The 24,328-nt window shown below is 44.2% G+C and overlaps 1 protein-coding gene across 1 annotated transcript in view; it reads left to right on the forward strand.

The window, feature by feature from the left end:
- The window catches only part of TULP4 (TUB like protein 4), a 238,322-nt gene that overhangs the window by 149,219 nt on the left and 64,775 nt on the right, over positions 1-24,328 (forward strand). Inside the window, exons 5-6 of the mRNA XM_045009586.1 lie at positions 18,081-18,261; positions 21,600-21,734. Coding sequence (XP_044865521.1) covers positions 18,081-18,261; positions 21,600-21,734 — 316 coding nt within the window. The remainder of the gene's footprint in view (positions 1-18,080; positions 18,262-21,599; positions 21,735-24,328) is intronic.

The following is a 24,328-nucleotide window of genomic DNA, read 5'->3' on the forward strand; positions in this document are numbered from 1 at the left end:
ACAGGGACACCTAGATACAGGGGCATATGCGCCTGACTGAATGGGAAAGCCTAGGGGTCAGCCAGGGTCTGCAGGGGGAGACTCCCTAACAATCCCTTCCCTCCTTCCACCCTCCCATCCCATTTCATATGTCTCAAAACCATACCCCAAAACCCTCCAGGTTCACTCCCAGGCTCCTTCCCTCTCCCTCAGCTCCTCCATTACCCCGACTCCCTCCAGCCTTTGCACTGCTTCTGAGGGGTAAAGGAAATACATTTCTGTATTGCAGTTTAAATGAATTTTTCAAAGTATTAATATGCCTAGTAAGGAATTTATTTGTCAAAGAAACATTTCCTGTATCTTTTTTTTTTGGTCTGTATTGTTACAGACATACTTGTTGACGGGTAATTCGAAATAAATTACCAAAATAATTGAAGTTGGCATGATTATACTGTGTTATTTTGATAAATAAAATATGCAGAATTTTAAAATATTGTGCGCAGAATTTTTACTCTCTTGGCATAGAATTCCCCCAGGAGTAAAATTGCAAGATTTGCACCCTAGAAATCTATGCTTAGGTCCTCCTAACTGAGTACAGACTTAAAACCTGCAGAACCAAAATCTCTTACTAGCTGAAGGTTTCAAACTTGTTCCACAGTCCTTCAAATATCTGAGGTTGAACTATAATAATAAAATGTGCTGAGTGCCTCCTGGGAAAATCTCAGACAGCCTTGCAACCTTGATTTATGAGTTCCCAATTAATAGCTTAAAGATAAGGAATAGAAGCAAACTGAACTCTTTAAAGTTTGAGCCTCTGGGGCAGTTACAGATAATTTTATTTAGTGGAGGACTGTGAATGACATGAGTGATAGAATTAAAGACTATTTAAAATGAAATAATTGGTTAAAGCAAACAAGCCTTACTGTATAACCATATACTGCATTTATAGTCACATTTCAAGGTGAAATGGTGCGTCCAGGGATGATGTGTCCCTGGATGAGAAGAATGAGTATATATCCTTCTTCTAACAGTCCCTCCATAGTGGCTGAGCGTTTGCTAATCTAAAATTAGTGCACTGTCTTTTTTTATAACCACTTATGATAACACTACTTAACTAATTAACTTACCTTTTACTATATCTTTATTTACAATGTCATGTTTAATCTTCCGTACCCCCAAATCCAAATATCTTCTACTTCTTTACTGGCTGTTAATATCAAACATCATTTGAATTCTCATTTGTATCAGTTCAAATTCTGCAGTTACCAGTATTCCAAAACATCCCCAAATTCCCCTATAACACCTGCTAAAACCAGTTAAAACAAAACCTTATTTACTACTCGACCCAAGGTTATGCCTTACATCATTTCTATTAATACCTCTTATTGATTCATGCTAAAAACAGGTTTAGCTAATGTGAAAACTAAGCTTTGGGCTTAAAGGCCTGCTCCCTACTTGCATTTCAGCACATTTTCAAATACCATAAGCAAACTTCGACCTATAGGCTACACCAGGGGTGGGCAAACTACAGCCCGGGGCTGCATCCGGCCCTTCAGATGGCCCTCGAGCTCCTGTCGGGGAGCAGGGTCCAGGGCTTGCCCCGCTCTGCGCGTGCTGTGGCTCTGTGCAGCTCCTGGAAGCAACGGTATGCCTCCCTCCAGCTCCTACACATAGGGGCATCCAGAGGGCTCTGCATGCTGCCCCCACCTCAAGCACCGCCTCCGCAGCTCCCATGAGCCAGGAACTGTGGCCAATGGGAGCTGCAGGGGCGGCGGCTGCGGACGGGACAGCGTAGGAGCCAGAGAGGGGACATGCAGCTGCTTGAGGTACGCACCACCCAGAGCCTGCACCCTCCTCCCATGCCCCAACCCCTTGCCCCAGCTCTGATCCACCTCCCACCCTCCGAACCCCTCGGTCCCAGTCCGGAGCACCTGACTGCACCCCCAACCCCTCATCCCCAGCCCCACCCCAGAGCCCGCACCCCCAGCCGGTGCCCTCACCCCCTCCCACACTCCAACTCCCAATTTTGTGAGCATTCATGGCTCACCGTACAATTTCCATACCCAGATGTGGCCCTCGGGCCAAACAAGTTTGCCCACCCCTGGGCTACACCCTCAGCTCTCATTGAGTTTAATGAGAGTTGAAGACACTCAGCACCTCACAGAATTGGGCCCACAGCTACCAACTCACTAACAAGAAGCACACTCAAGTCATAACCTGTGCAGTTAGGATCATGAGTTGGATCCTCAAAAAATCATGAGATTTTTAAAAACATCATCAAACCAGGGTTTTTACTTTGCCTGTTTACTTTTTAACCCCTCTCTGCTGTTCTGGCTATGTGTGAAAATTTCAGATTGAAAAGTCTCTCCCTGGCTGCTCAGATGGAGACTCCAGTTACCCTCTCATCCCTATGATAGGGGACCTCACTTGCCATCCATTTCCTATAACTGTCCTGATTCCCTCCCCCCATCTCCTGGCTTGCTGCCCCCAGGTTTCTCCCCTTCCATGGACCCACCAACATTACCTCCCTGATTCCCCCTTCCCCTGACATCCTCCCCTCCCCCTGGGCTCCTCCTTTACCCAGATCCAAAGTAGGGGAGGCCCTGGACCCAACAGCAGCATTTCCCTGACTCCTCCCCCTCCCCTCTGCTGTAGGCCATACAAGAAGGCAGGTCTCAGTGGCAGGGCAGGTCTGTGTCCTTAGCCCCAAGGCTGCTGCACAGAGCTCTGTCACATGACCAGCCCTGGAAATCACAGGGCTGGAGGAGCTTCTTGTGTCATCACGACAGCTCCTCCTGCAGGCATCAAACTCCTGTGTCGCTACCTTCAGAGCTGGGTGCCCAGCCAGCAGCTGCCACTCTCCAGCTGCCCAGGTCGGGCTGTACAGGGAGGAGTTTCTGAGCCCGGGGGCTTCCTCGGACATATACCCCGTGCCCACCATGCCTGCGGAAAGGGGAGACGTAGAGGTAAGCCTTGCTTCCTTCGCCTCCCCGCCAGGCTGGCATCTCTGGGCAGCATCGCCCTCACTCATTCCCGTTCCGGCAGCCCAGGCCTGCCAGCTTGCAGCTCTCAGATGGCACCTGGCGCCCTGGGGGGTCATCCACGTGGCCTACCCCTAAGGCCAGCCCTGCCGGTTAGGAAAAAAATCTTAAGATTTGGCAGGTCTATTGCGAGATCATGAATGAGGTTTAATTGTACTTGGAAATCGTGTCTGTCGCGATAGATTCGCAAGAGTTGGCATGTCTGCCTACGGGATCAGCCTGCCAAGAGGAGTGACCTCAGTCCCTCTCTCAGCTCCCTGAAATACCTTGGTATGCTCCTAGTTTTGTGGAGAGGAATCTGACAGGCAAATCTGTCCCTGGTCATGGTGTAAACTGCCATGGTTTCTCCCACTGTGCTTGTCTTGGATCTCTGTGCCTTCACATATAGCACGCAGAGTGCATTTGCTTCGTCCTCATCAGGGAAGAAGCTGTTTTGGACTTCATCTGAAATAAGGACAAGTAGCTTTGACATAGCTGAAAAAAATCTAGCGTAGATATAATGGAGTTCTAAGTGTTTGGAAATTATGCACCACACACGGTCCATTATGCCATTTCCCCCTAGTTCTTCTTTTACACACTGTACTGACGTGTGGTGCTCCAGACTTATGGATAGTGTTTCCATTTATCATATTACTAGTTATTAGTCAGGTGCTGTAGCAGCAGCATGATTCAGGTAGTGGTTACTACTGTTGTGCTTGCATTTATCAAGTTTAATTATGTATATGCATCTAACTGTGAAAAAATCTTGAAGACGGGACTCTAATGAGCTGACAAAATGATGAAAGGGAGCTATGTACATGTGGCAGTGGCAGTGATGGGCAAATTTGCCCTAATTATGTTAGATGTGGGGGTGGGAGGAAGGACATAAAAATTGCAGAATGTAAGAACTGAAAGTATAAGCAATGCATTTGGTCTTTCTTTATTAAAGTATCCCCCACCTGCTAGTATAGTTCTTTATAGGCTTATATAAAGCAGCTTTTAAAAATGCCAAGAAATAGCTATATTTTTTTTCTCTTTGCACATGCAAATATATTTTTCCCCAATCAAAATTTTGAATGCATCTCACCTCCCAATGTGCTTATCATACATATGTAGGACAATTAGAAATGCTAACACTTGTAGGGAAGACATCCATTGATAGATACAGTGCGCAAATCACTGGGGGGAAATGGCTGCAAAATTTTCATGGCATATATGAAGTGTTATTAATTAACTAGGTAATTTATTCAGTCCACAAGGAATGCAATGGTTAAATTACATATAGAAGGGGTGGGCAAACTTTTTGGCCCGAGGGCCACATCTGAATATGGAAATTGTATGGTGAGCCATGAATGCTTTGTGCTGCATAACGGAGCAAAAAACTGGTAGCAGTACAATCAAAAAAGCAAATAGACAACAGGAAAAGTACACGTCACTTGGCTTTCAAAACAAGTTCTTTTATTTAGAAAAACAATCAGATAAACCCCTGCACAACTTAAATATCTTAATATTTGGGACTATTTTAGAAGCATTTCAAACTTTCATGGCAGGCTTGTCATTAAAATTAATGACCTTAGGTGGTTCGTGCTAAGAGTTTTATGAATGTTTAATATCCTAATGCAGTCCTTTCTAGACAAAACGTGGGAATTTTATATATACTCAGAATGTTTAAAGGCTTTTGGTGAGACTTTGCTATTCCTGATATAGATATTTATAAATGTTGGAAACAAGTAACATGTATTTGTTCTTTGCTTAGTAACTTGACTGTTAAAACACCAAATAACAATGTCAGAGCTTTATGAAAGGAAGTGATGCTAGTTTAGTGAATGTTGTTTGGCCTCTCTCTCTCCTTTTTACTGGATTATTTTAAGATGCATTATGCACGTATTCCAGCAATAATAGGTTTCTCAGTGCTTTCTGGGGTCCTCTAAACAGTGTTTAGTGTTTGTTCCCTGGTCTTTCCCTTGCCTTTTTTTTGTATCAAGTGGATGCTGTTGCACCATTTTCGAGGATAAGGATGACAGAAGGTCAGAGAGCTCAGAGCACACTGCCGCTTTGCAGCCAAGTACTGACAATTCATTCTGTGTTGTGTGCAATGAGCAGCCCCTGAGCCAGCACCGACCGCTACGGAGGTCACAGAAAGTCACGGAATCCATGGCCTCTGTGACAGACTTGCAGCCTTAATCACTGGAAGGTGGAGACCACATCTCAGCTAGCTGTTCAGAGCGTTTCTCTGTTCTGACTAGTATCACTTCCATCTTGCCTGGGTCCCATCTTCAGGCAGCTGATGTTCACCCAAGAGCTTATTTCTTGTCAGCATTCTGACATTTTAGTAGTGGTGGTGGTTGCATCATTTGAGAAGGAATGATTCCTTCCCTGCTTTCTCCTTGCACCCAGGGAGGTAGTCACCCCATCTCTTTGCTGACTCAGCTCCACTTTCCCCAACCTTCTCTGCTCACTCCCTGCCCACTTGCTCAGTTTGGAGAGAGGCGCAATGACTGTTTACTCCTCCAGATCTCCAAACTCCAGATCTGGGGAGCCTGTGTAGTGGGCAGGAGTTAAGGCACTTGCTGCCTCTTACATCTTGCATGGACATCTGAGCTGGGCCATGATCTGTGTAATAACAATCACCTATGAATTCTGAATTAATAGAGCCCAAACGGTGTCGATTTTACCTGCTAAGTCTTTTCTCCGTTGCAGTTCCGCTAGTTCAAAGTGTCACCCTTGTTGCTAGGGCCGTCTTTTGGGATGGCGTTTCTAGCCTGCCTTTTCTGTCTTCGTACCAACAATTCCTTAGCATCCTCTCTGAGGGAAGTAGTGTAGGTTTATGCTGACTTTCAGGAAATTGCTAAGGAAGTCTTGGTCTGGAGACCGTACAGGAGGCTGCCAAGAGTGTGTGAGAATGCTGCTGAGTGTCAGCTAGCTTTCACTGCCAGATTGGGTGGGTTTTGGTAGAATTAATGGGACTTGCACATCAAACAATTAGCAGAAAAAAATTACCCTATATTTTACACTACTACTATCCTGATGTATCTGAAGAAAATACCTTCCTATGACCATATGTGCATTTCCTAACAACTAGGACTGGCAAGTGATTAAAAAAAAAGTCACGCGATTAATCTCACTGTTAAACAATAATAGAATACCATTTATTTAAATATTTTTGGGTGATTTCTACATTTTCAAATATATTGATTTCAATTACAACACAGAATACAAAGTGTACAGTGCTCACTTTATATTTGCTTTTGATTACAAGTATTTGCACTGTAAAAAAAAAAATTGTATTTTTCAAATCACCTAATACAAGTACTGCAGTGCAATCTCTTTATCATGAATGTTGAACTTACAAATGTAGAATTATGTTAAAAAAAAAAAAAACAATGTAAAATAAAATAAAACAATGTAAAATTTTAGAGCCTGCAAGTCCACTCTGTCCTCCTACTTGTTCAGCCAATCGCTCAGACAAACAAGTTTGTTTACATTTGCAGGAGATAACGCTGCCCTCTTCTTATTTGCAATGTCACCTGAAAGTGAGAACAGGCATTCTCATGGCACTGTTGTAGCCGGTGTCACAAGATATTTATGTGCCAGATGTGCTAAAGATTCATATGTCCCCTCATGCTTCAAGCATCATTCCAGGGGACATGCATCCATGCTGATGACTGGTTCTGCCCGATAACAATCCAAGGCAATGCAGACCGACGCATGTTCATTTTCATTATCTGAGTCAGATGCCACTAGCAGAAGGTTGATTTTCTTCTTTGGTGGTTCAGGCTTTGTAGTTTCTACATTGGCGTGTTGCTCTTTTATGACTTCTGAAAGCATGCTCCACACCTCATCCCTCTCAGATTTTAGAAAGGACTTCATGTTCTTATACCTTGGGTTTAGTGCTGTAGCTATCTTTAGAAATCTCACATTGGTACCTTCTTTGCGTTTTCTCAGATCTGCAGTGAAAGTGTTCTTAAAATGAACATGTGCTGGGTCATCATCCGAGACTGCTATAACATGAAATATATGGCAGAATGTGGGTAAAACAGAGCAGGGGACATACAGTTCTCCCCCAAGGAGATCAGTCACAAATTTAATTAACGCATTACATTTTTTAACAACCATCATCAGCATGGAAGCATGTCCTCTGGAATGGTGGCCAAAGCATGAAGGGGCATATGGATGTTTAGCATATCTGGTGCATAAATATCTTGCAGTGCCGGGTACAAAAGTGCCATGCAAATGCCTGTTCTCACGTTCTGGTGACATTGTAAATAAGAAGATGGCAGCATTATCTCCTGTAAATGTAAACAAACTTGTTTGTCTTAGCAATTGGCTGAACAAGAAGTAGGACTGAGTGGACTTGTAGGCTCTGAAGTTTTACATAGTTTTTTATTTGAGTGCAGTTATGTAACAAAAAAATCTACATTTGTAAGTTTCACGTTCACAAGAAAAAGATTGCACTACAGTCCTATGAGAGGAATTGAAAAATACTATTTCTTTTGTTTATCATTTTTATAGTGCAAATATTTGCAATCAAAAATATATACTTTGATTTAAATTACAACACAAAATACAATATATATGAGAATGTACAAAAACATCCAAAATATTTAATGAATTTCAATTGGTATTCTATTTTTTAACAGTGCGATTAAAACTGCGATTAATCGCGGTTAATTTTTTTAAGTGCGATGAATTTTTTTGAATCAATTGCGTGAGTTAACTGCAATTAATCGACAGCCCTACTAATAACCCCCTCTGGTTTGAAGAGTTGATTGAAAGGGGAAAACCACACTTCTTAAAGAAACCTCACTATTATTGCAGGTTTGCAAACTCAGTGATCCAGACTCTGGAATCCCATCTCTATTATTTAAAGATTTGTGGAAACAGCTGATTATCTACCCCAAACCTGGAAGCTAATATTTTTATTGAGGTTTTAAATGTAACACAGTAGAAAAAACTGCGTGCCTTATAGAGTGACCAGAGGGGAAGTGTGAAAAAATGGGACGGGGGTGAGGGGTAATAGATATAAGAAAAAGGCCCCAAAATAGGGACTGTCCCTATAAAATTGGGACATCTGGTCACCCTAATGCCTTATAACGGTTGTCTCTATATCTTGTAACTGCAGCATATTGTTAATCAAGAGTCAGCATGTTAAGCTAATTGTTTCTGTGGAGGGTCATTCTCTTCATTTAATAATCTAATTGGTATGTCATGATGTGCTAAAGTGTGTCTTGAGAGTCATGGAAGAATGTAGAGATGTATATGTACTTTGTGTGATAAAGTCAAAATTAGCACAGTTATAATTATTGATTTATAAAGAAATCAAACTTCATAGAATTTGTCTGCCTTCAAACAGTATATGCAAGATTATCTGTTTCAGGTGGGCAAGTGTCTCCATTCTCTCATGTCCAAAGTCAGTTTGCTGTTTGGGATCCAAAAGTTGAGAATATAAGTACTTTTGGCTCTAGGAAGAAGCTATTAAAAGTCTCTAGATAATTTACATTCACTCTTTTGTAATATCATCATGTTAGATAGGAGTAAAGCAATATTGGCTGGGTACCCTGGTTTTAGTATTTCACTGTTTCTTAAACAGTGTTGTCACCAAGATCTCCAGTGTATTTGCTTTGTCTTCTCACTTGAGAGCTTTGTAATAGTCATCTTTACTCTGAGGACTTCTCCTGTGAAAGTATGCAGCCTATCCAGCTGCACCTGTGAAAACTGTTAATGGCCTGAAATGAGAATTCGTCTGCTCAGTGTAAATGGGAGTAAACAGCAGGATATACTAGTATAACATCCAGGCATTGACTGTTGCCTCTTCTTCATTCTAGAAGGAAATTGAAGCCTTGCTTTCAGTTTTGTCGAGGTTGAAAGACAGTAATGGAAAATCTAACATATTTTCTTTAAAGTTTTTGTGCAAATTGTGGTGATGTTTCTTTCTGTGTCATCTTTAAAGTTCAGGAAATCATATTACAGCAGCCGAATTGGTAATGGAAATAAAAAGCACTCTGCAGCAGAGCAGCTGTCTGCTCCTGTCCATATCCCACTGCCCTGCATTTTTAGAAGGGAAGTGGATATGAAGCCAGAAATGCTGCTCTGAATGTGTTTGAAGAAGAAAAAAATCCTGAAGTTCTTTCTCAACACCAGAGGAGCAGCTGATTATTGCTGTTGTGTTGTCCACAATTTTCAGGTGTAGCACCTATAAACGAGGGATGCACAAGGGAATGCACAATGCTAATTAGGTGACAAAATGGTCTAACCAAAATCTTTCTGGAGATTCACATTTTTAAATCAGAATAAGGAATGAAAATATTAGCGGTAATAGTTTTCCATATACCTTGTCTGTTATTAAATACATCTTCGTAAGCAGATGTTTGTAAGTTTGTTTTATGTTTTAATCAGTTTATAGTCATTTAACCGTGGATCACAAAAAATAGATTTATCTTTATTAATATGACGGTGTTATGGCGAAGGTTGTAATGTGGATTCGTAGACGAATACTAATGTTTGGCCAGATGGCTGAATTAAAGCAAACAGAGCTTCTGATGCAGACTTCTTGAACCATGTACTGCATTTCTGACAATGCAGATACGGTTGGCATTAATGCCTTTTTTTGCAGAATGTCATTTTGCAGAATGTCATCGTTCTGTGATAACACACACACACACACACACACACACACACACACACACACAGAGAGTTCAGTAATGCCAGAGCAAATCAAGCCAAAAAGTGTCACTAATCTTAAGAAAGGAAGATTTCAGTCAAATCCTTAGAGGGGAAATGGATGCTACTTAGAAAATCAATACTAGAGTTTCAGGAGATATGTGTACTGATGAACAAAAGGGAACCAGAAAGGCAAGGAGTAAATCAATATGCCCTAATGGCAAGGTTAGAGAGGCTATTCAAGCAAAACAGAAATTCTTCAAAATGTGGAAATCTGACCCTAGTGAAGCCAATAAACAGGAGCATAAATTACAGCAGTTAAATTATAAGAGGGAAATTAGAAGGGCCAGAATGGAAGAGCAAATAGCTAAGCATGTAAAAACAAACAGCAAGAGATTCTTAAATGTACCAGAAGCAAGAAGACTGCAAGAATTGATGGATCATTGGATCACCAGAGGGTAAAGGGAATAATTAATGAAGATAAAGACATTACTGAGAAGCTACATTCTTTCTTTCTTTCTTTATTTCTACATCAGTCTTCACCATCAAGAATGTTGTGAAGATTCCTGCCCTAGACATGCTCTTTCTTGGTAACAAAGATTCTCTCTCGGTATCTCGTACTCTCGGAGATGGAGGTGACAGAAGAAGAGGTGCTGAAGCAGATTGACAATTTAAAATGCAGTAAGTCACCAGACCAAGGTGGCACCATACGGAAGGCACTTAAGTATGAAGTGGCTAAGTTGCTAGCAAAAACATGCATCTCTCATTAAAAATAGCTTCTGTCCCAGAAGATTGGAAGGTAGCAAATGTACCTGTATTTCAAAAGAAATGTAGGGATGATCTAGGGAACGATAAACCAGTATATTTATATACCTTGCAAATTGATTGAAATGATAGTTAAAAACAATTACAAAACACCCGGAAGATCATGATATGATAGGAACTAACCAGCATGGTTTGTGCACAAGAAAATTGTGTTTTACTAATCTTGTAGAAGTCTTTGAACATGTCAGTAAAGTAGTGGATAAAGAAGAATTGATTGACGTAATTTATATAGACTTGCAAAAGGCCTGTGACAAGGTCCAGCTCTAGAGGCTACTAAAAAAGGTAAGTAGTCATGGGGTTAGAAGCAAATTATTGTCATGGATCAAAAACTGGCTGAGATGCAGAAAACAAAGAGTTAAAATTAAATGGTTAATTTTCATAAAGGCAAAGAGTTTACAATGGGATAGCCCAGGATTCTGTACTAGGTCCTGTTTCATATTTTTATTAATAATCTGGAAAGGAGGGTGAGCAGTGAGGTAGCAAAATTTGCAAATAAGACAAAGTTATTTAGGATAGGACCAGAGAGAATTGTGAGAAACTACAGAGAGACCTAAACAAGCTAAGTGAATGGGCAACACAATGGCAAATGAAAGCCATTGTCAATAAATGCAAAATAATATACATTGGAGGGAAAAAATTAAAGTACCGTATATACTCGTTCATTAGCCCGTTTGTTTATAAGCCGAGCCCCCCAAGATGGTTAGGTAAAAATAGCAAAAACTGTCTGATCCTTTCATAAGCTGACCCTATATCTCAGGGGTTGGCAAACTTTTTGGCTCCTGGCCCAATAGGGTAAGCCGCTAGCGGGCCTGGATGTTTTGTTTACCTGGACTGTTCACAGGCACGGAGCCCCTCAGCTCCCAGTGTCCACGGTTTGCCGTTCCCAGCCAATGGGAGCTGTGGGAAGTGGCGCGACAGGGAGCCGAGGGGCTCCATGCCTGCAGACGCTCCAGGTAAACAAAACGACAATGTATTAAATATTCAGTTCAATGATTCCATAGAATTTAAACTCATCAAATTTTGGTGTAGACCCATTTATAAGCCGACCCCTGCTCTTTGTTGCGTCACCTTTTTACCAAAAATATTCGGCTTATGAACAAGTATATACGGTACCATACACACCTTACAAGGTTCTAAATTAGCTGTTTCAACTCAAGAAATGGACCTGGGTTATACTGTAGACAGCTCAGTGAAGACCTCTGCTCAATATGTATCTGTGATCTAAATAGCAAACAAGATGTTAGGATATATAAGCAATGGGATGGACACTATGGAAAATATTATGATGCCTTTATATCAATCAGAGGTGCAGCCTCATCTCTAATACTGTGTGCAGTACTGTTCACCATGACTCAAAAAGGGTATTATGAAACTAGAGTGGGTTCAGAGAAGAGCAATGAAAATAACCAGAGACCTGGGAAAACGCTCATATAAAGAGATATTGAAAAGATTGGAATTTTTTATCTTAGAAATGAGATGAATAAGAGTGGATATATCATCATATATAAAATGAGTGGTCTATATGAGGGAAATCAGTCTGAATAGTGCAGGGATGGGAGATTGTTTACCTTAGAAAAGAGATAAGTAAGAGGGGACATGATTAATATAAAAATAAAGAATGGTTTAGAGGTGTAGAAAAGGAAATTCTGTTCTCCCTGTCTCATAACACAAATATCTCTGGTCTTATGATATATTAGCTAAAAGCAGATGTAGATGGGCCATATGCCATTGTAGGCAGTCTCATTATACCATCTTCTCCATAAACTTATCAAGTTCAGCCTTGAAACAAGTTAGGTTTTTGCTCTCACTACTCCCATTGGAAGGCTGTTCTAGAACTTCATTCCTCTGATGGTTAGAAACATTTGTCTAATTTAAATCCTAAACTTGTTGATGACCAGTTTATATCCATTTGTTCTTGTATCAACATTGGCCCTTAACTTAAATAATTCCTCTCCCTCCCTGATGTTCTTCTAGAGCAGGGGTGGGCAAACTTTTTGGCCCAAGGGCCACATTGGGGTTGCAAAACGGTATGGAGGGCCAGGTAGGGAAGACTGTGCCCCCTCCCAAACAGCCTGCCCCCCACCCCTTATCCACCCCCTCCCACTTCCTGCCCCCTGACTGCCCCCCTAAGAACCTCCAAACCCATCCAACCCCTCTGCTCCTTGTCCCCAACCGACCCCCCACCACCCCCCCCCCCCACCCCCTGACCACCCCCTTCCAGGACCCCCTGCCCCTGACCACCCCCTTCCAGGACCCTACCCCTTATCCATCTTCCCCCTCCCCCCCAGCCCCTTTCGGAATGTGGCCCCGCAAACATGGGCGGAGGACTCAACAGGAGCAGGGGCAGCCGCACAGCCAGAGAGAAGCGGCGGTTTCCCCTTCAAAGGGCCGCTTCTCTCTGGCCGGCTGCGTGGCCTCCCAGTGCTCCCCCTGAGTCCTCCGCCTGCGTTCCCTGCGCTCCCGCCATCTGCACCGCCCGCCTGCATATGATTTCAGTGCAGCCAGTGTTGAGTTGCCTGAGTGCCCGGCCCTGGGTCCCCCTGTTGTTGGGGGGCCTTTGCCAGGGCACCCTGTGTTCACTTATAAATCTGCCCCTGCACCGCGCCGCCCAGCCCCGGAGCCAGCCAGGATGCCGCGCTGCCAGCACAGCAAGCTGAGGCTGCGGGGGAGGGGCCGGGGCCAGCTGGGAGCTCAGGGGCTGGGCAGGATGGCCCCACAGGCCAGATGTGGCTCGCGGTCCGTAATTTGCCCACCTCTCCCCTATCCACACGCCCGCCCTCTGACCACCACCCCGAACTCCTCTGCCCTCTATCCAACCCCCCCCGTCCTCTGCCCCCTTACCACACTGCCTGGAGCACCGCTGGCTGGCGGCGCTACAGCCACGCAGCCGCCGCCACCGTGCAGCACAGAGACTGGGTCAGGCCGGGCTCCGCAGCTCGCTGCCCCAGGAGCTCGCAGCCCCGCCGCCCAGAGCATTGCGCCAGCGGCGGAGCGAGCGAGCTGAGGCTGCGGGGGATGGGGGATAGCAAGGGAGGGGCCAAGGGTGAGCCTACTGGGTCAGGAGCTCGGGGGCCGGGCAGGACAGTCCCGCGGGCCGGAGTTTGCCCACCCGTGTTCTAGAGAGTAGTCATATCTCCCCTCAGTCTTATTTTTGCTAAGCTAAACAAGCCAAGGTCTTTAAGTATCCTCTCATAAATCAGGTTCTCTATTCCTCCAGTCATCCTAGTACCCCTCTCTGCACCTATTCCAGTTTGAATTCATCTTTCTTAAACATGGGAGACCAGAATGGCACACAGTATTCCAGATGAGAGCTCACTAGTGTCTTGTACGGTGGTTATAACACTTGTGTATCTCTACTGGAAATATCTCTCCTGATGCATCCTAAGATTGCATTAGCCTCTTTCATGGCTGCATCACACTTGCAGCTTATAGTCATCCTGTGGTTGACCAATACACTCAGGTCTTTCTTCTCTGTCACTTTCAACTGATAAGTCCCCAGCTTATAAGAAATACTCTTGTTAGTCCTTAAGTTCATGACCTTGTACTTTGCACCATTAAATGTCATCCCATTTCTATTATTCCAGTTTTCAAGGTCATCCACATATTCTTGTGTGGTAGTCCGGTCCATCGCCATACTCTCATCTTTGTGTCATCTGCACATTTTATTAACACATTCCCACTTTTTGTGCCAAGGTCATTAATGAAAATGTCAGATAAAATTTGTCCCAAAATCAAGCCTTGAGAAACTCCACTAGTAATAGAGGGGTAGCCGTGTTAGTCTGGATCTGTAAAAGCAGCAAAGAATCCTGTGGCACCTTATAGACTAACAGACGTTTTGGAGCATGAGCTTTCGTGGGTGAATACCCACTTCGTCGGCTTGCATCCGACAAAGTGGGTATTCACCCACGAAAGCTAATACTCCAAAACGTCTGTTAGTCTATAAGGTGCCACAGGATTCTTTGCTGCTTCCACTGGTAATGTCTCTCCAGCCTTACAGTTGACATTTCAGCATGACCTATTGTAATCTCCTCTTTAACCAGTTCCTTACCCACCTTCTGATTTTTGTATTAATCCCCATCTTCTCCAATGTAACTAATAATTTCCCATGTGGAACGGTATCAAATGATTTCCTTACTGCTACAGTAGTTCAGCTGCCGAAAATCTCATTTTGACATTATTGCCAAGCACCCACAGTGCTTGGTACTTTGTAAACAAATATGAAGGAACATTCCCTGTAGCAGATCAAATTCAGTCAGTTTTACAATCAGATCAAATTCAAAGTAGATTGGTCAAAAAAACAGTCTGTGTTGTCGCAGCGTGATGTGAAGGTGGTGATTATCTGTGGAAGGCTTTGGGAAAATGAACAGTTAGAGGAGGTATTGGAAGGTGAAGTAGGAGGTTTTTTGTGCACAGGAAGATGGAGGGGGGCGGGTTCAAATCTCAGGGCAGCCTGAAAAGAGACAAGAATACGAGAGTGGGAGACGAGTACAAATGGTGACAAATAAGAGGGAAGGTTTGGCTGAGCAAAGGGAGAGAGTTTCCAGCCTAATACTTAAAGATGATATTGGCAGGCTGGTAACCAAACCATTACTTAGCATATACATTAATCAGAATTTAGCATTTGTATCACATAGTGATTATAGTTAATGACCAAATTCTACTTTGACTTATAGCAGTGCTAATGTGGAATAACGCCATTGCCTTCAATAAGGCCTTCATTGAAGCCCTCCCTGTGGAGTTACTCCAGGTTTGTACCAGTGTAAGTGAGAGCAGGATTTGACTTGCATTGTTTAATATTTTTTTTAAACTTCCAGCCATGAAAAGCTTCCCCAAGCTCCTCCCCCATTCCAATTACCTCCTCTCACTTTCAGTCTTCTGTAGCTGTTGATCAGCACATGACGGGAAATATGGAATGTGTCCTCCTTTCATCTGCTTGGAAAGAACTTTACAATTACATTTCTGTCTGAACCTTTTTAAAGTACTATTTGTACCAGTAGAACCTAGGATCACTGTAGCAGTTAAGAAAATAAAATCTGTATTTACCCCCTCCCCAGCTTGTTTAATTTGTACATTTTCACTGTTTCCCCTGTGTAGTCAGTCAGTTTCCCCTTTTATTTATATGGGTGTTTCACACAGTAATAGGAGAGAGAAACACATTTGAAATACTGAAATATGTAAGGGTAAACCCACAAAATTAGGTAGCGCACTAAGGGGTAGATGTAGTACATGAAACTACTTTTAATTCCTTTTTGGAAACTCACTAGATTTCAAGTTCAGTTAAATTTGCCTAAAATATACTTGTCTCAGTTAGAACTATGTGGTAGCAGCAGCCGCCTTGAATAATGCATTTGTCATTTCATGGATTCATTATTATAACTTATTTATTGTTGGTTGCTAGTCTTCTAAAATTCTCTAAACAAAGAGACCTTAACTTGTTCAAAACATAAAGGCACAGGACATGCTTAAGGGAGAGAGAACCAAAAGTTCTAGTTTCTGTGGGCTTAGTGCGTCTTAGTTATATACTGTTTTAAACAAAAAAAATCCTCACACTATCCATTTTGTGTTTGATATAGTGGGTGGAAGCTCTCCTCTATCTTTTCTTGAAGTTGTAACATATTGCCTTCCTCCTGGGCTATACTGATCTAGTTCCAGTTGATTGATTATACAGACACTCCGTGGGTTCCGCAAGACCCGACTTACGCAAATTCACACTTACAGAAAAAGTTCCATAAGCCAGAAATAGGATTTTCAAATTGCGGAAATTTTTTGCATATAAAAAATATACGTTTCTGACTTACACAAAATTCAAGTTACGCAAGGCTTTCCGGAACGGAACGATTGCGTAAGTCAGGGGGCGTTTGTATTGTCTTTTGTCACGGATGTCAGAGGACATTCTCTCACTTTCTCCCAAACTGTTGCTTATCAATTGAATAACTCATCCTCTTCTATCCACCTTTATGTTTCTCATAATCCATTTGAAATCTCTGCTAAAACGTCACTTAGTCATCTGTCCCTTTAGTATTGTAACAGCTGACACATTCTCCTTTCTCCACCTCTTGGCGTTCTGGATTATATAAACTCTATAGATATTGTAAACACGATTATAATTTTTCTCACGCATGCTATTAACAGCAATAAGGGCAAGGTTCAAATAATGTGTAGGGGTTCCATTTAAAATAAACAAATAGTTTGTCCTGAGTGCTCACCTGAAACCATACTCAGGTTTTAGGAACTTAAACTTTAAACCCTCTGGTCATCCTTAAAGGTAATTTAATTGTCTTCCCTTCTTCCACATACACTCAGAGTGTGGGTAAGTGAGGAACACAATCAAGTTTATTTAGGGATAAATAGACAATCAAATAAACCATTAAATTAATGAGGCCAGCTGGTTGTTTTCCAGTCCCTCTAAAGTTCTGCCTCCCAGCAGAATCCCCACCTAGGCCTCACCTGAAAATTCAGTCGACCCCACTTCAATCAGGTGGGCAGAAAGTTCTCTCTTCAGTCCGGCTCTCATTGAGGTCAACAGGAGCAATATCCTAATGCATAAGCACAAGGGGGTAAATTAAGGTTGCACAGGCAGCCTTATTTCTTGCATTTCCTAATTTATGAGTGCTTGACTTTGCAACCTTAACAACATTCTTTGAACATGTTTTTTTCTGGGTTGTAATACAGTAACTCCTCGCTTAATGTGGTAGGTATGTTCCTGAAAAATGCTACTTTAAGCTAAATGATGTTAAGCGAATCCAATTTCTCCATAAGAATTAATGTAAATGGGAGGGGTTAGGTTCCAGGGAATTTTTTTCACCAGACAAAAGACATTATATACATAAACAGTATAAGTTTTAAATAATTTAAAACAAATTATTTAGTACTGTACTCACCAATGATGATTGTGAAGCTTGGTTCAGGCGGGGCATAGTGGGGTCGGGGTGCGGGGGCTTTCCCCACTCTGCCTGTCCGGCGCTCCTACTGGCAGGGGCGGCTCCAGGCCCCAGCACGCCAAGCGCGTGCTTGGGACGGCAAGCTCTGCCGGCGCCGCGAGGGTGGCAGGCAGGCTGCCTTCGGCGGCTTGCCTGTGGAGGGTCCACTGGCAAGCCGCCGAAGGCAGCCTGCCTGCCGTGCTTGGGGTGGCAAAATGCCTAGAGCCGCCCCTGCCTGCTGGGGAGCGGGGTCGGGGGCTTGCTCACTCTCCGGCTGGAATGCCGGGCGGGCGGAGTGCCCTGACCCTGCTCCCCAGCTGGAACGCCAGGTGGGCGTAACGGGGAAAGCTCCCACTCCCTGACCCCGCTCTCCAGCAGGAACGTCGGGCGGGCAGAATGGGGCAAGCCAAACAACCTTATAACGGAATGTTTCGTGACTTTAAACGAGTATGTTCTCTAATAGATCAACAGCTTAATAACGAAACAATGTTAGCTGAGACGACTTTATACAGTAACTCCTCACTTAGAGACTGACCCTTGGAACACCTCACTACTTTGCTTTGGATTCATTTTCAAGGCACCTGGTTAATTGACAAGATGTATTCTAAGAAGTCTTAAATCAATTACATTTCATGGAACTGTCTCTCTCCTAAGTGTCCCAGTCTGTTGTTTTCAGGTACTGTTTGGTACTGCTGATGGTCAGGTGATTGTCATGGATTGCCATGGCCGAATGCTGGCACATGTTCTCCTTCACGAGTCAGATGGCATCCTCAGTATGTCTTGGAACTACCCCAGCTTCCTGGTGGAAGACAGCAGTGAAAGTGACACAGATTCTGATGACTACTCCCCACCGCAAGGTATGTTGCCTTCAGCTTTTTTCTGTTTAATGTTTGCTGACACTTAACTAACAGCAGTGCCATGGAGCAGTCATGCTTTATAGTAGTTTTGGAACATACATCTTCCATGGTTTCATCCACAAGGGGCAGCGTGGGGGGCAGCGGATAGAATACTGGACAGGGAGCGAGAGACCTGCATTCTATTCCCACCTCTGCCACTGACCCATTGCAAGCCACTCCCCTCTCTGTGCTACGGTGTCTTCATTAGTGAAGAAGGGATAATTATACCTTCATAAAATGCTCTGAGATCTGAGAGTGAAAAACATGGCATAAGAGCAAAGTAGTATCGTTACTTATCATTACTGAGCATGTCTGACACATTTTAGCAGTATAAGCCAGTAGTCCTCATGCATATTGTCAGAGGACAGGTAGTCTGACAAACTAGTGCATTATAATATAGCTCCATATAAAGGGTCACTCATGGCAGTAATATTTCCAGTACTGTTAAACATATCTATAAATACTGTGAGTTTTATTTCCAAGAAATCCTGTTAACCAGTGATCATGCTTATCAGTATGCGGTCCATCCCTGATAGTACTGAGCTTAGTACGTTTCATAAAAGGATTAGACCTGAAAATAGCCCTGCGGTTACACTAGCTAGGAAAAGGGCAATTGGGGTTATCAGTCCTCATGCTTCCAAGCATACATTAATTGCCAGTTGTGGTCAGGATGAAGTCCCTCCCTCCTTACCATGGTATAGTATCACATGATTAGGTGCACCATTTGGTTTTTAAACCATCATAGAAGTTAGAGATGGCAAAGACCTAATAGACTGTTGTGTCCATTCTCCTGCAAGAGCCTGATATAGTCCCCCAGAAAAAGGACAGTTCAGATACTAAACTGAAATTCCTCTTGGCTAGTGCTGGGCACAAAATTGTTATTCCAGTATATCGAGTCCAACTAATTTAAAGAATGATGTAAATGTTGATGGGATGGTGGAAAATTAAAGTACATATTGACTAAAGATGAGTCTGAACCAGCACCTCAGATCTGATCTGTTGGTTCCAAACATGCCCTGGCAGTTTAGATCTACTTCAAATCTACTTCAAAAGGGGCATGTTTTCTGTAACCAGTTTAGGTGTAACTTAGAGTGGCAGAAATCTTGTGAGATCAGCTAGTGAGAGTTCAGCATCCTTAAACCTAAGTTTAGCTCAGGCTTTCATATGGATATGAATCACCACCTCAGCCCCTCTCCAATAGTGGTGAAGCCTTGCCTTTGTAAGAGAAGAAGATGAAAAGGATTCCAGTCACTTCAGATTTCCAAGGAAGCTTTAGATGAACGGCAAGGAAAGCGTTAGATGTATTTTGTTGCCATTTTGCCATATCAAGGGTCCAGTTTTGGGGTGGTGGATTTGGATGAAGGATGGGAGAGAACTAACAACTCAAAATGATCCTTCGTAGAGCAGGAAACACACTTACTGGTGCTGAGTCAATCAGGAGTGGGTGGACTTTCATTACAGGCCTGCATCTAATGATTATTCTAACATGATGTGTTCTTTTTAAAGCTTTACAGGTGCATCAGAAACTTCTCAAAGGTGACAAGCCTTTGACTCACACAGATGTGTGGGAGGGACTTGACGTTTGATGGATTTTTACTCATCTAAAAAACAATGCCAATTTATATATTTATTTTTAATGTACCAACTATAGGGCAATTTCTTTCCTCCAGGTACTTTTTTGATCATCCCTCTTGTGAGTTCTGGAAGCAGTGTCATTCTTAGCCAACTGTGTCATATTTGATTACTCAAAATGCACTGTGCTTGGGTCCTGATAACTGTCTTATCGAGGGACTGCAATGTCTTCTGTCAGAACCAGTCAAAGAAGAGAATTAAATAATAAATGATACAGATGGTGCTATTGGTCATTAAATATTAAATACAAAGGATCTTTCACATGAACATTGAAAAATAAGCTTATGGAGGCAAGGATATTTTGAGAAATGGTCACCAAAGCACCCTTTCATAGAATCATAGAATATCAAGGTTGGAAGGGACCTCAGGAGGTCATCTAGTCCAACCCCCTGCTCAAAGCAGGACCAGTCCCCAACTAAATCATCCCAGCCAGGGCTTTGTCAAGCCTGACCTTAAAAACCTCTAAGGATGGAGATTCCACCACCTCCCTAGGTAACCCATTCCAGTGCTTCACCACCCTCCTAGTGAAAAAGTTTTTCCTAATATCCAACCTAAACCTCCCTCCACTGCAACTTGAGACCGTTACTCCTTGTTCTGTCATCTGCCACCACTGAGAACAGCCTAGCTCCATCCAGCTTCTCGTCCACTGTAACCCCTAGGTCCTTTTCTGCAAAACTGCTCCCTAGCCATTCGGTCCCTAGTCTGTAGCAGTGCATGGGATTCTTCCGTCCTAAGTGCAGGACTCTGCACTTGTCCTTGTTGAACCTCATCAGATTTCTTTTGGCCCAATCCTCTAATTTGTCTAGGTCCCTCTGTATCATCCCTACCCTCCAGCATATCTACCACTCCTCCCAGTTTAGTGTCATCTGCAAACTTGCTGAGGGTGCAGTCCATGCCATCCTCCAGATCATTAATGAAGATATTGAACAAAACCGGCCCCAGAACCGACCCTTTGCTCATATCCCCCTGGCATGTAGGCATCAAGATATATTTGGACTCGGGTACACTGGTTAGCGCTTAACATTTAAAGCACTGTAATCTGTAAGGGGCTAGTATACTCAGATGCACTTATGATGTTCCTGGTGTCATCAGCAGAATCCCCCAATGTGATAAAATGTAGCAAGCAAATAATTGTAAGTATGATTATAAGATGTTTAATGCAGTATTATATGTATAGTACTTTATATGTGCTGTGGTAAAATTGTCTGGTACCTAGTCTCAGTCACTTCTTGGTAACACTGACTACTCAGTACTTTCAAACTCCAGCTGAAATGAATGACGCCACCAGGGAGGGTGGAGTGGTTGTGGAGAGAGAGAGAGGTGTAGGCCTAAAATGGAATAACAATAGAGTTCCAGGCAGGAATATTAGAATGCCGTAGAGAAGTGGAAAATTTGCTTTCAGTTTCTTGTGATTGCACTCTAGAGCTATTGTCCTTCGAATGGGGAAGGTACAGGTCAGAGGTTGGTTTCATAGTGTCAGTGAGGCAGACTAACTATCCACATGTGTTTTGCCTTTGCTCATATCCATGGGGAAAAAATAACCAGGCAGAATTCAAGTCTCAGAACTGGTCACTGTGACAGCAGGCTGGACTGAAATGTGCTTTTACCTGGATTTAATCACATCTGATAGCTCCTTTTTTGCTTACTCAACAATCTTGTTTTCGCAGATGGTCCAGCCGCATATCCGGTCCCAGTGCAGAACACCAAACCGCTACTCACTGTCAGCTTCACATCAGGAGACATTAGTTTAATGAACAACTATGATGACTTGTCTCCTACTGTCATCCGCTCAGGGTTGAAAGGTACAAGAGAGAGACATCCTCTCCCCTCACATACAGTTTTTCTTCTGATGTTTTAATTTATTTATTGTCTATATGGTTGTGTTTAGTGTCTTGCCTCTTATAGCCTGGTACCTGCTACAGTGATTCTCACTGTCAGCAGTGACACCTACTGATATAAAAGCAAAGCACAGCTATTAGACTTCTTGCTTTTGAAATAAGTTGATTTTATATTTTTAGGAGGCATTTCTGATATTAAAACCTAATGAAACAGTTTGCTTTCCTGCAGGCTAATGCCATAACGGTCCTGTCTATATGTGGTTGTTTATGAATGCCCAGGTAACTTAATTTTCTTTGTATCCTAAATTCATTATGGGATCAGTCATTCTTGTAGCAGCCAAATGTAAGTTATAGCTGGTAGAGTTATTGAGTACTAGGTAGAAATATTAAGATGCAAGTCATTGTGAGAAAAGGAAAACTCCAGTGATTAGTTATAATACCTTAGACAGCTAAATATTTACTAAGTCAGGGCCGCCCGGGGGGGGGGCAAAGGGGGCAATTTGCCCCGGGCTCCGCAGGGGCCCCCAAGAGAACAGCGGAGGCTCCTGCCTCCGCCCCTCTCCTGGAGCCTCAGCACATCAAGCGCCGAGTCTCCTCCAGGGCCCCTGAGCCCCGCCCCGCTCAGAGTCGCGTTCTGAGGGGGTGGGGCTGCGAGCTCCGGGCTGAGCTCAGCTCCCTCCGCTCGGCGTGGAGCTCACAGCCCCGCCCCCTCACCGCGCGGCTCTGAGCGGGACGGAGCTCAGGCCCCGCCGGCCACACGCTGCGGCTGTTCCGGCGAGGCGCTGAGACTCCGGGTGAGGAGGGAGCCGGGGGTAAGAGGCTGGGGCCGGGGCGGGGGGGAAGCGGGACCCGCCGCCGCTGAAGCGCAGCCCGGTCTTCGGCGGCAGGGGGCCCTTCCGTTCCGGGACCCGCCGCCGAAGTGCCCCGAAGACCCGCGGTGGGGACCCTCCCCCACCGCCGAATTACCGCCGAAGACCGGGCTGCACTTCGGCGGCGGGTCCTGCTTCGGCGGTAATTCGGCGGCGGGGGGCTCGGGGTCTTCAGGGCACTTCGGCGGCGGGTCCCAGAACGGAATGGCCCCCCGCCGCCGAAGAACCCGGGCCCCCGGAATCCTTTGGGCGGCCCTGTACTAAGTTCTGTTTGTCTATGTGCGTATGCAGACCTCCTTGCAGAGTAAGATGCTGTCTTCAAACTGCTGCCCCAATGGGAGCGGTGTCTTGTTGTGTTTTGGTAGGCATATGCCTGCCACAGATTCCCCTTTCAAACTCCACAGAAATAGTGCACAGAGTCTTTCTGCAGGTAAATAGGCCTTGAGGGGTCAATTGTATTACAAATGTCCCATGCATATTAATCATAACAAAAGTCCTATTACCATAGTCCAGATTTCCCCAGCATAGTCTGAACAGTGTAACATACAACCCTAGGGTCCCTCACTGTGCTCCATTTCTCTAGTGCAGCCCTCTCCAGTCCTCATACTAGGACAGCTGGGAATCATTAGGAAAGGGACAGATAATAGTAAGAAAATATCATATTGCCTCTATATAAATCCACGGTACACCCACACCCTGAGTACTGCGTGCCGCTCTGGTCGCCCCATCTCAAAAAAGACGTATTGGAATTGGAAAAGGTACAGAAAAGGGCAACAGAAATGATTAGGGGCATGGAATAGCTTCTATATGAGGGGAGAATAATAAGACTGGCCACTGTCTGAAGATACTGGGCTAGATGGACCATTGGTCTGACCCAGCATGGCCAATCTTATCCCTTCCAGCTGGAGTGCCACCCTGCTCTTTCCAACAGAAACCCCCGCAGCCTCTCTGTTGGGCGCATCCTTGCCAGGGGAGCATGCCTCATTCCCCTGGCCCTCTCAGTTCCTCCTGGTCTAGCTCTGGCCCTGGAGATGTCAACTGGTAAGCTTCTCTGCTGCTGCCCAGCCATCAGCCCTCTCCGGCCCTTGTCTTCAGCCCTCCGGCTTAGAGCCAGCAGGCAACTTTCTTCCCTGCTTCTCCTGCCTTCAGCCCTCCGGCTCTAGCACTCTGGCTTCGGGACACCATCCAGAAAACCCATCTTAATGCTCTCCTGCATTCAGCCTCCCCCCAGGTCCCAAACATACAGTCTCCTAGCCAATTCCTCCCTCTTCAGCTTTCCCCAGAGACATCTTCCAGTCTCCCACCTCTCCTGACTGACTCTCACAAGGACTCTCTCCTCTGACTGACTCTGGCAGCCCTTACCTGCCCTTCCTGACTGAACCAGTCTGCTCTGGCACTGGGGGAGCTGGACCTACTTCATTTACTAGGGCCAGCTTCCCTGTGACAGGCCCCAATTCAACAAAGACTTAAACAAATGCAAAACTGCTATGCTGGATCGGGTCCTAAGATACTTCTTAGGGTGGGTAAGAGAGGCAGAATCTGGCCTCAAAGATAGTGCATTGCAGTAGGAGTCTGGAGATTTGGGCTCTGTTCCTGGCTTTGCTGCTGGGTGACCTTGGGCAAGCCACTTCAGCTCTCTGTACCTCAGTTTCCCCATCTGTAAAATGGGGATAATGATACTGATTTCCT

This window comes from Mauremys mutica, chromosome 3, assembly GCF_020497125.1.
Source record: "Mauremys mutica isolate MM-2020 ecotype Southern chromosome 3, ASM2049712v1, whole genome shotgun sequence".
Taxonomy (NCBI): Eukaryota; Metazoa; Chordata; order Testudines; family Geoemydidae; genus Mauremys; species Mauremys mutica.